At 34.3% G+C, this 12,708-nt stretch overlaps 1 protein-coding gene across 4 annotated transcripts in view; it reads left to right on the top strand.

Annotated features, from left to right (window-relative positions):
• TET1 (tet methylcytosine dioxygenase 1) overlaps positions 1-12,708 on the top strand; it is a 137,975-nt gene that overhangs the window by 105,830 nt on the left and 19,437 nt on the right. For 3 of the 4 annotated variants that reach the window (XM_070364497.1, XM_070364499.1, XM_070364500.1), the window contains 3 exons: positions 6,598-6,809; positions 10,457-10,607; positions 10,952-11,038. In XM_070364497.1, coding sequence (XP_070220598.1) covers positions 6,598-6,809; positions 10,457-10,607; positions 10,952-11,038 — 450 coding nt within the window. The remainder of the gene's footprint in view (positions 1-6,597; positions 6,810-10,456; positions 10,608-10,951; positions 11,039-12,708) is intronic. The other variant, XM_070364498.1, reaches the window with a different exon arrangement.

Here is a 12,708-nt window from a genome sequence, read left to right as displayed (position 1 = left end):
ATATTTAATTTAATGTTTAATTGAAGCTGTAAACCAAATTTCTATTTGATTATTGCTGGTATATATTAAACCTTTGAGTCTTCAAAATTTATAAGTAGCCACCTGTGTTATTCTCTTTAAAAATCCAGTAAAGTTTTGCTTCTCTGGAGTTTACTTACCGTCTGAGCCACAGGGAAGCCCTCTGTTGAGTTTCCTAGGAGGACTCAAATGTATAAAAAATAATTGTCTCCCAATTATAATAATACTTGTTTTTAAAGTATGTTTAAAAAATCACCTTTAATTCTAGTTTTCAGAAACAATAGTTTGATTAGCCTTTGTTCAGATATCTGCAGGTACCAGTAAATGTTGTAATTCTGACCCAACAAACAAGATGCTGTGTTTCCAAAAGAACAGTTATATAATTATTAGGCTATACTATAAGGTAAATTAATGATTATGCTGCTGCTGCTAAGTCACTTCAGTCGTGTCCGACTCTGTGTGACCCCACAGACGGCAGCCCACCAGGCTCCCCCGTCCCTGGGATTCTCCAGGCAAGAACACTGGAGTGGGTTGCCATTTCCTTCTCCAATGATTATAATGGAAGATAATTAAATGCAAGCATACTATTCATCAACATTATTATTATTTTATTGTTTGTGCAAAGCAAGAGTGTGTATATAATTCTCTGGATTTTGGAGTCAGGGGAATAAAAAACTACTTAAGTAATTCTATTACCCATGTAAATGTACTATGGCTAGAAGTCAAGCTTGACTGCTATGTAGAAACTGCCCTCCATTTTTGAGATTTTTCTTTCCATATTTTTTGTTTTCTTCTATGTCTTAAGAATATAAAAAAATTGTTACCTACAGCTGCTTTCTCATAAATTACAACAGTAACTTTGTTTCTCAGAGCAGTCTTCTCTCTCCAGAGTGGCCTTAAACCTACTAGATGGTCAGAGGTTATTTAGACTATCTGAGATTATTATTCTTGATCATGGTCTATCATGCCTCAAAAGCTCACAGTTTAGAATTTAAATAGGTTATCCCATCCAGACCAAGTTAACAGAAATAGTTTAGAATGTGCATTTCAGAGCTGTACATAGATAGGCTATTGAAGCAGAATAATTGATAATCCAGAAGAAGGGGACTCCATCATAGAAATAGCTAGGAAATCTTTTCCTAATGATCATCAGACTGATCTTTTATCGCCACTTCTGGAGCTATTCAGCACTATCCCAATGATTACTACTGATACTTTATCTGCCAAAGAAAGTCTAAATCCTCAGAACCTTTCTGAAGCAGTTCAAACTATTGGTTCTACTCCCTCTTCTGGGAAGTTTCGCCTGGTTTCTAGGGGAAAAACAGGTCTCCCCCATCACTCTTCACCAGCTCACGTCAGGCTGTCTATAATATACCCTCTTAGGTGATCTTGTTCATGACTACATGTGTGCTAGTTAATCCCCTATCACTCGCCTGCTTGAGAATGGCTTTTAGAGGGAGCAGAGAGGGAAGTAGCTGAGAGCAACTTTTGGTGGGTACAGGAAGGACTTTAATGAGCTGTTGACCTTTGAGCTACATCTTAAAAACTGAGCAAGAAGTTATCTCAGAAATTGAACCAATTATGTATATTAATTTAATGAAGGGAGGTTTATAATCACAGGGTCCACTTGATATGACTGCAAGTGGCAGAATTCTTCCTTAAATAACACCTTTACTTTGTAGACCGGTTTTCCAAAAATCTTAGAATTGCCATTGTATTGGCTTGGCCAAAAAAGTTCTTTCAGGTTTTTCCATGTAATCTTACAGATAAACCTGAATGATTTTTTTTTTTTTTTTTTGCCAATCCAATACTAGCTTATTTCTGGTGGCAAACTATTTTTTCAGTTTTTTACGAAGGGTAATATCCATGAGGGCTTTCCAGGTGGTGCAGTGGTAAAGAATCCGCCCGCCAATACAGGAGACTCAAGAGACGCTGGTTTAATCCCTGGGTCAGGAAGATCCCCTGGAGTAGGAAATGGCTGCTGCTGCTGCTGCTAAGTCACTTCAGTCGTGTCCGACTCTGTGTGACCCCATAGACGGCAGCCCACCAGGCTCTCCCGTCCCTGGGATTCTCCAGGCAAGAACACTGGAGTGGGTTGCCGTTTCCTTCTCCAATGCATGAAAGTGAGAAGTGAAAGGGAAGTGGCAGTATTCAGTATGGGGTATGTTTTTAGCACAAGTACTAAAAGAATGTATGATGTTTCATAAGATATAACACTTGCATGTCATAAAATAAGACTATTAAAAATGACAGGACAGTAGTCATGAACATTACATTACTCAGATTTTGGACACATCATTTACCATCTAAAGTGATTCTGGGGACTCCCTTGGAGGTCCAGTCATTAAGATTCCATGCTTCCAATGCAGGTGGCACAGGATTCCATCCCTAGACAGAGAACTAAGATCCCACATGGTGCTTGGCCACGGTAAATAAATAAAAAGTAAAGTGAATCTGTTGTGAGACCCTGGCTTCAACCACTCACCAATTAATATTTTGTTCCAGTTACCAAAAAATGTGATTTTTGCCAAATGTTTTAAAATTTGGACTGTTTGTTGGACTGTTTCTGAAATGAGAGATTCTGTCTTATTAATAGCATAACTTGTTTTTGAAAGTTTTATAAAATCCAACCACATTGGGTTTTTGTGGTTTTTAACCATTCGTTCAACAAATATTTAATGAGAGTCTTCCATGAGCTGAGTTCTGTTCTCAGGAGCCAAGTATGCATTAAAAAAGCAAAAAAAGTTAGTGGCTAATATTTATTAGATCCTATGTCTGTGCTACTATAGCAAAGTTAAGAAACTTGCTACAGTGTCATGAGCCAGTAAGTGACTAAGCAGTTTTGGGTTTTTGTTTTAAATTTAGATTTAAGTACATTATTTTAGTATATCATACATGCAGAAGACTTCAGAAATTCTTCAATCACAAGTTTTCTAAAGTGCACAAACTTGTGTAACCAGCAGTCAATATTACTTGCCCCTCTGAATCACTCTCCTGCCCCCTACTGTTATTGATTAATCCTGTCTAATTTGAACCTTATGTAAATGCAGTCTTGCAGTATGTGGTCTTCTGCATATATCAACTATCTCATAGCAGTATAATTGTGAGACTAAGCATTGTTAGAGAATTCTCATCTTATTGAGCTGTTCTCTGGTGATTAATGTTTGTGTTGTTATCAGTTTGAGGTAGTCATGAATAGTGGTGCTGTCTTTGGGAAATACAAAAATATATTTCTGTTTGTTTTATACCTAGAAGTGGAATTGCTAGGAGATAGTGGGGGTGTTGCCTATGTGCAGCTTGGGTCAATACAGTTTTCCAAAATGGTTATCTGTTTTTGCATTCTCATGAATAATGTACAAGTTGCAATAATGTACATCTTTCTCAACATGACATTTTCTTTTTCATTCCTTTCCTTTCCTTTTTTTTTAAAAAAAAATTGTGGTAAAATAGCAATAATAAAAAATGTACCATCTTAATCATTTTTGAGTGTACAGTTCAGTAGTATTATATATTCACATTGTTCTGAAACAGATCTCCCAAACATTTTCTTGCGAATAAGAAATTCTGTCCCCATTAAACAATTCTCTATTTGTCTGTCACCCTTGCCCCTAACACCATTCTAGTTTATGTTTCTATGAATTTGACTACTTTAGATAACTCCTAAAATGTTTGGTTTTTCATGACTGTTTTATTTCATTTTGACTTATGTCCTCAAGGTTCATTCATTTGCAGTGTGTGACAGGATTTCCTTCCTTTTTGTGTCTATTCTTTGTGTGCATATACAATATTTTGTTTATCCTTTCATCTATTGATGACCATTTGGGTATCACTTTTACCTCAGGGCTCTTGTGAATAGTGATGAAATGGACATGGGAATGCAAAGATTTGTTTCAGACTTTATTTTCATTTCTTTCTGGTATATATTCAGAAGTGGGATTGCTGGATCATATGACTGCCGGTTCTATTTTTAATTTTTTGAGGAACTTCATACTGTTTTGCTTGGCAGTTAAACCATTTTAAAACCCCATTCACATATGTAGTGCTTAGATGACTAATAATGTTGAGCATATTTTCATATGCTCATCATCTGTTTGGATGTTGTGTTTGTTTGTTTAACTTTCTTGGCCAATTTTCTGTTTTGCTTTTATTGCTCATTTGAGGAAGTTCTTTATATATTTTGGGTAAAAATAGTTTGTTGTTTATATATATTGCAGATATGTCTCCCATTGTACTGATTGCTTTTATGCTTTCTTAATCCTTTATTAGTTAATATTTATGATAAACAGGAGTTCTTAGTATATTCCAATTTCTTAACATTTTCCTTTAGAATTATTAAATTTGGTGATCTGTTTTAAAATATTATAGCCACTCCAAGGTCATGAAGGTATTTTCTTCTAAAAACTTATTAGATCCACAGTATAATTTGTTACTGGTGTGAATTAGGCATCAAGATTCATTTTTTCCCCCCATATGGATGTCTGTCCACTACAGTTTGTGGAAAAGATTACTTTTTGCATTGGACTGCAGTATCATTTGTCATAGTCAAGTGACCACATATATATGGCTCTCCTGCATTCTGTTTTATTCCATTGATCTCCTTATCTGTTATTGCACCAATACTAAACTGTTTTAATTATCATATCTTTGCAATCAGTCTTGATACTTGATTAACCATTTTTTCTGTCTTTGTTCCTTTTTTTCCACTTCTTGGTCCTTTGCATTTCCATATAAACTTTGCAAAACCTTTGTCCATTTCCATGCCCAAACAAAACTAATTCTAGTAGGGCTTTGATTGGAATTGTATCAAATCTAGCAACAAACTTTGGGGAAATTAACATCATTATAATAATTACTATTCCATGAAAATAGTATATCCATTTATTTAGGTCTTCTTTAATTTCTTTCAATAATATTTCTATAATTTTCAAACATTTCATAGAAGTTTAATATTTGTCCTACTCTGATTAGAGTACTAGAGAAAATACCAGAATGGATGGCTTATAAACAGCAAATTCAGTTCTCACAGTTCTGTGGTTTTTAAGTTGAGGATCAGGGTGCCAGCATGATTGGTGGGTCCTTTTTCTCCCTGTGTCTTCAAATGGTAGAAGAAGCTAAAGAGAGAAAGGGGTCTCTTTTATAAGAACACTGATGCCATTAGTGAGGGCTTCCTCCTCATGACCTAATCATCTGCATCTCCCAAAGGCTCTATTGATACCATTGTTTAGATTTGGCATTCATTATATGAATTTTGAGTGAACATAAATATCCATAAGATAGTGATACTTAAGCAGCTTATTGAAACTTTTACAGACTCATTTTGCTTAATTTTCTTTTATTCACTGAAAGAGCTATGACAGATCTAGAAAAGGCATGAATACAATGAATAAATAGCATTTTAGCATTTCCTACACAAAGACTCTAGCACTATAACTTTTTGGTTTGACAGCATGAAGTTTATCTGGTGTGACTTTGTTTGATACAATATCATTTTGCATTTGAGCTTATTTGGAAGCAAATGTATTTTTTGGCTGTAAAAGGACATAAAAACATAGAAAATTTTTTTAATGTAAATAATTGTGTTTAGGGGGAAGGTCCTAAAGCCAACTCTACTCAAGGGATGCCTTGGTAGCAATGATTGTTAACCATCTGGAGTGACAGAAGAAAGTGATATTGGGTAACTAACATCTTAAGAAGTTTCATCTCAAGTTTTTGTAATATTATAGCAACAAAAATGGAATATTAATTATGCTATTGGGTGCTCCATTGTCGTCACAGGGGTGGGCAGTTTCATCATTTACTGAGTACATACTGATTGATCTAATTAGTCTGTCTGTAATATGTGATATATGGAAGGAGTTTTAAGCATAGTAATTAAATGTAATTAACAAAAGTAAACACTAGGACCACTGGACAGTATTTTAAATACTTATGAATCTTTTTTTAGCTACCCATGTGTATGATGCAGTGTAAGATAAATTCACAATTACTTATAATTTGTATTGTCTGTCAGCTGGAACATCTTAATCTTAAGATGGGTATGATAACTATCTGTGGCAGCATGGAAAAAAATTGCAGGAATATTGCTTTATGTACATATGAATTGTTTTTTATATGGCAAAACCATTTGCCCAAGGCAAATATCCACAGTTTTCCTCAGATGCTAAATATCAGTGCTCAGAGTTTATTTTTAATGTTGGGAGTACTAGGTTATTTCCATTTAGCTAGATTTGTCCTATTGTGACAATTATGGAAGAGCAGATGAGTTAATTAGGCTCTTTTCCATGGGATTCTCTGTTGTCTGTTTTGCAATACTGTGTTAACAGTGAAATAAAACACAAACTGTTTCCACAGATTTCTGTTCAGCCTGTTGTTTGTTAGTCAAGTAACCTTGGATACCCTGTGATGAGTTGTTTGGAGGCAGCTAGTCTAACAGCTAAAGGCCTAATAGGCGTCAATTCTTTAAGAAATAGTAAGTTTAAAAAACTAGAATGTAGTGATGAAGCGCTTTAAAAGCAATATCCACTGCGTTTGACATTAGGTTTCTTGTTTTCCATAAATGTATACATTCTGTTTTGGCAGGTTTTAAGAAGAAGCAGCGACGAAGAGAAAGTTCTTTGTCTGGTTCGACAGCGTACAGGCCACCACTGCCCAACAGCTGTGATGGTGGTGCTCATCATGGTATGGGACGGCATTCCTCTCCCGATGGCTGACAAATTGTACTCACAGCTTACCGAGAGTCTCAAGTCATACAATGGTCATCCCACAGACCGAAGATGCACGCTCAATGAAAAGTAATCAAATCTGTTTTGTACTGTTTTAACATCAGTTTTATATCTTGTTAAATTGACTACCAAGTAATAGACATATATATATTATAGGTGAGAACAGAATTTTAGGTATTATGCAACTGAAAAGAATGAACATTGCTTAGAAGGGAGACTTTATTTCATAGTGAGTTAAGGCCATTTTAGGATATTCTCTTTAATTCTTCCCTTGTTTCCGTTTTGACACCTGATCCTTCTTAGCCCTGGAGTCTGAAAGAGAGAGATTTTTCTATAAAGGATCAGCTTCTCCATAGGAATTGTACCATTTTCCATTTTTCTCTAGCAGTGTAAAAGAATATCCATTTTTCTATAGCTTTCATTGTAGTCAAACTTGAATTTTGCCCATTTAATAGGGGATGCTGCTGCTGCTAAGTCGCGTCAGTCGTTCCGACTCTGTGCGACCCCATAGACGGCAGCCCACCAGGCTCCTCTGTCCCTGGGATTCTCCAGGCAAGAACACTGGAATGGGTTGCCATTTCCTTCTCCAATGCGTGAAAGTGAAAAGTGAAAGTGAAGTCGCTCAGTCGTGTCCGACCGGCTCTTCGAGACCCCATGGACTATATAGCCTATCAGGTTCCTCCGTCCATGGGATTCTCCAGGCAAAAGTACTGGAGTGGGTTGCCATTGCCTTCTCCGATAAATGTCTTCAATTTCTTTTGATTTGCATATTTCATATTATGACTGAATATTTTTTCATATGGTAAGAGCATCTGCCGTTTGTGTTTTAGTTTTTTAATTTCATTGAAGTATGGTTGATTCACAATATTTGTTCATTTCAACTGTACAGCAAATTGACTTTGTTTTGTATGTTCAGTTCAGTTCAGTCGCTCAGTTGTGTCTGACTCTTTGTAACACTATGGACTGCAGCACGCCAGGCCCCCCTGTCTTTCACCAACTCCCGGAGTTGACTCAAAATTCATGTCCATTCAGTTGGTGACGCCATCCAACCATCTCATCTTCTGCTGTTCCCTTCTCCTCCCACCTTCAATCTTTCCCAGCATCAGGGTCTTTTCAAATGAGTCAGTTCTTTGCATCAGGTGGACAAAGTATTGGAGTTTCACCTTCAGCATCAGTCCTTCTAATGAATATTCAGGATTGATTTCCTTTAGGACTGATAGGTTGGATCTCCTTGCAGTCTCAGGGACTTTTTTTTAATGTAACTTATTATATCTCTTTTCCCTTACTGTATCTGAATTTTTTGTGATATTTAAGACCATTTTTCTTTCACATGAGCTCTAGAATAATTCACCCATATTTTCTTTTATTTCTTGTTGAAATCAGAAATTTTTAAAACAGAAATCATTTAAGATTTATGCTGGACAGAAGTGAGAAGAAGGGATTCATTTCTATTCTTTTTTCCTTTTATCACAACTCTACTTGCTAAAGAGTTCCTCTTTCCCCCTTGACTCAAAATACCAAGTTTATACAAAAATCAAATCCTTTTTCTTATGAATTCTGTATATTATAGAGGCATTATACTAGCTCACCATTCTTGTTTTTTCAAGGCTTTTTAAAAAATGTTTCTGCTTTCAAATGAACTTCATAATCAATTTGTCTAGTTTTAAGATAAATCTAATGGTATTTTTAATGGGATTAGATTAAATTAGAATAAACTGACATTATTCTGATATTGAATCTTACAATCCCATTAAAAGATTTTTCTTTTCATTTGTTCAAGTGTTTGTGTTCTTCAACAGTGTTTTGTATGATTTTCCTCAAAAAGTTCTCTTTTTTTAAAAAAGAAATGTTGTTATACAAATTATAAAATATCCCCTCTCTAACCTCCTCATAGGATTGTTTGTATATCTTCCAGAGTACTTTTTTAATGCTTAAAATCATTTCATTATGCTTTTTATTATTTTTTAATACCAATAAATATGTATATATAATTTTAATATATCTACTTTATTGTGTGGCTTCATAATAATAGTAATACCTCTAATATAAAGAAACTGTTGTAAATTGTGTACATATAAGCTTATTTTTCCCAATAATTCATAAATAAGTTTTATGCTATTTTACTCAATGTAGATCAAGCCTATTTTTTTTAATTTATAGTTGCAGAAATGAGGCAAGAATACTTCAATGAATTCTTATATACCCCTTACCTTACCTATTTGTGGCATCATTATTTCTAATTCCACAAATAATCACACAATACACATAAGCTTACATGTCATTATCATTACTGCTCTTTTCTATACTTTCTTCTGGATAATTTGTGAAGTAGTTGCAAACTTTTAGTTCTAAATAATACTTCAGAGAATGAGGTACAGTACAATTATCAGTACAATTATCAAAATCAGGTACCAGGTACCAGTACAATTATCAAAACCAGGCTATTTCACTTGGATAAAATGCTATTCTCTAATTCAAATATCATCTACTTTCCTATGAGGTACTGCATACTAATTTTCTCCCACCCAGGCTTTGATGGAATAAGTTATTTTGTCTTTTGGGTTCCTTGGTACTTTTATCTATATTTTTTCAGTGTTTCATAGCACTGTGTTTTTGAAAGGGACAAGGTAATTTTGCAAACTGTTGCTCAATTTTTGATTGTCTTCCTGATTCAATTCAATTCAGGAATTATTGGCAAGAATATTACACTCGGTTCATAATATTAAGAGCTATATTAAAGTCTTTTTGTCTCATCATTGGTGATGTTGACTATTTAGGAGACAATTTTAGGTCTCATAGTTAATAGCTAAACTACATTCTCAGTTCGGGAAGATCCCTGGGAGATCCTCAGGGAAGCCAGTATTCCTGTTTTCCTGGTGGTTCAGACGTAAAGAATCCGCTTGCAGTGCAGGATACCTGGGTTTGATCCCTGGGTTGGGAAAATCCTCTGGAAGAAGGCATGGCAACCCACTCCAGTATTCTTACCTGGAGAATCCCAATGGACAGAGGAGCTTGGTGGCCTACAGTCCATGGGGTCACAAAGAGTTGGGCGTGATGGAGCGACTAAACACAGTACATTTTTCTACTTTTTTGACTTCTTTGAAATTCTGCAATTTAAAGTTTCTCTTCTTTGATACTCTTTGTATCTTATTTTTTTTCTTTTCAAGTAATTGTAATCTTTTGCTCCCTTTAAAGTATATGTTTTATCTTTGTGAAAATTAGAATAATTGAACTATTCCTTCTTCATATTCAGCATTTTCCTGACTTTCACAATCAAATATAGTTTTGATCAAAATCAAATTTCTATATTCTTTTATTTATCATTTTTCAAAAATGTATTTTTAAGTCCAATGAGGTGCTATAATTTTCAAATTCTGATAGGAAACTGATCTATGATTAAAATCCAGGCTTTTTATTTCTTACCTTGGATATCTCCAAATCAAACAAGGTTATATATATTCCAGATCTGTATGGTTTCTTGCCTTTTATTGGATTTATAATCTTGAACAAACATTTTAATTGAAGCTTTAGTTACGTTCAAGTATTATTAGCTTAGTGTTGTTAACACTACCTTAGATAAAATAAGTAATGAAATAGATATGTTAAAATAATTTCATTATCCATCCTTGCTTCTATATATATATGAACCTGAAATGTTCTGTTTGAGGTATTATCCTACATTATCAGTTCATTCCCTTGCAATTATCATCTTACAGTCGTACCTGTACATGTCAAGGAATTGATCCAGAGACTTGTGGAGCTTCCTTCTCTTTTGGCTGTTCATGGAGTATGTATTTCAATGGCTGCAAATTTGGTAGAAGCCCAAGTCCTAGAAGATTTAGAATTGATCCAAGTTCTCCCTTACATGTAAGTGTCCTTTTTACTTATGAATTATACTTATTAATATATAAGTACATTTCTTTAAATTTTTTTAAATTGTAAAAAATTAATATTAGAACGTAGTGACAAAATAGTAACTATATGTGTGTGTATATGTATATATAAGAAAATAGTTTAAAATTCTAAATAATGTAGGTAAAATCTTTAATTATCAACCCAAATTCCAATTGTCCCTGACTCCCTCCTTCCCTCACCCTAAAGAGAATTCACTGTTAAAAAAAAACCTAGAATTTTATACCCAGCCAAAGTAGGAACAATGAATAAAGCTATTTGCCAACATTTCAAAGACTCAGTAAGTTTACTACCCACAGCACTACTATGAAAGAATTACTAAAGGACGTAATCCAGAAAGAAGATATATGAAACCGGAACCAATCTGTCCGGAACACGAGGCCATGGTGAGCAAAGAAATTAGTCAACCTTATTGTTAAGTTTAAATTAAATAAGTTGAGTACTTACATTTTTTAATTGAAATAACAACCTATAAGTATAATTCAATACTCTTCTCAAATCAGGGGTGGGTAGGCAATGGGAGGGGGTGGGGCACCTATATAAATTAAGTGTGGCAATGTTTTATGATTTGTTTGGAGTGGGGAGAATTTAGATAATGATTAACTCCAAGATCAGTGTTTTTCAAGCTTTGTGCTGTGACCAAGAGTGTAAAAACATTTTATACTACAAGTAACTATTTGGAAAAATATATCTTGAAATGAATAGATAAAACTATCACAAAATAACATTTAGCCTTACTACATATAACAAAGATAATATTTAAATATTAAAAAGTTAATATCTGATAGTTATTGCTGAGGATCACTGATGCAGCAAAACATTTTTTAAATAAAATTTCATTTCTTTAAATTCTAGTTTTGACCTACCAAACTGAATTCTTAGCCCACTAAAGAGTCATGACCCACAGCTTGGAAAATACTGCTCTAAATGTTGTCAGAAATATGTATTTGAGAAGTGTATATTTAAAAATTTTTAGATGAATACAAATATAATTTATAAGCTTTGAACTAGTTGTGGGAAAAAACCCATTCTTCAGTCAGCAAGGTTAGTTTAAAAAATGTAACTGAGATATAAGATAATATCTAATTGGGATATAAGATAAATAGGAAACACAAAATAAAGCAACAGGAATTACTCTAATTGTATCTATAATACAAGGAATGTAACATCTTTCAGGAAAGCTCAGAATAAGTAAATAATCCCTTTAAAGATTAATCAAAATTATTTGTTCCCATCTACTATAATAAAAGAGGGAAATCACTCTAGAGAGCACTGTCTTTTGCAGATAAAATACCTTAGAAGAAGTCTAACAAGAAGTTTATCAGACCTTTAGGGAGAAAACTATACTAAAAGGACATATAAAATACCTGATAATGAGAAGGTAACATGTTCAAAGATCAGAATATTGGATAATGAGATGTGAATTCTTCCTTAAAATAAACCTTAAAATTAAAGTTAATTTTTTTCTAAATAATTATCTGATGAAGCTGCCATATTCTATAACACTCATATAATAAATGGACGATCAGTTTTTGCTTATGGTTATTATTAACAATGAGTAATGTTTATGTAGTGTTTATAATACAGGAAGAAGCATTCCTCTTTTCCGGAACTGAGAAAAGACCAGTGTGAGGCTCAGCAGGCTAGGGAAAGTGAGGTGCATAGAGTGGCCTTTAAGAATATGGGAAGATCATTGAAGAATGTTAAAGCAGAGAGTAATAAAATGATACCTTTTTTTTTTTTTAATGGAATGTCTCTGGCTGCTCTGTGGACTGGAGTTGGCCAAGAGTTCATTTAGCAAGATAGGCTAGCTATTGAAGTGAAGTGAAGTGAAGTCGCTCAGTCGTGTCCGACTCTTAGCAAGCCCACCAGGCTCCTCCATCCATGGGATTTTCCAGGCAAGAGTACTGGAGTGGGGTGCCATTGCCTTAGAATAGTCCAAAGAAGCGATAGTAGTGACTTAGAATGTGGTTGTGAGAGAAGAAATGATAAGTAGTAGTTCTGGACAGGTTGTTAAAACTAGGTGCTATTCCTTGACAAAGGGTGTGGTGAAACA

Source organism: Bos mutus, chromosome 28 (assembly GCF_027580195.1).
Source record: "Bos mutus isolate GX-2022 chromosome 28, NWIPB_WYAK_1.1, whole genome shotgun sequence".
Taxonomy (NCBI): Eukaryota; Metazoa; Chordata; class Mammalia; order Artiodactyla; family Bovidae; genus Bos; species Bos mutus.
The sequence above is the reverse complement of the archived record's forward strand: the minus strand, read 5'-3'. Positions and strand labels throughout refer to the sequence as shown.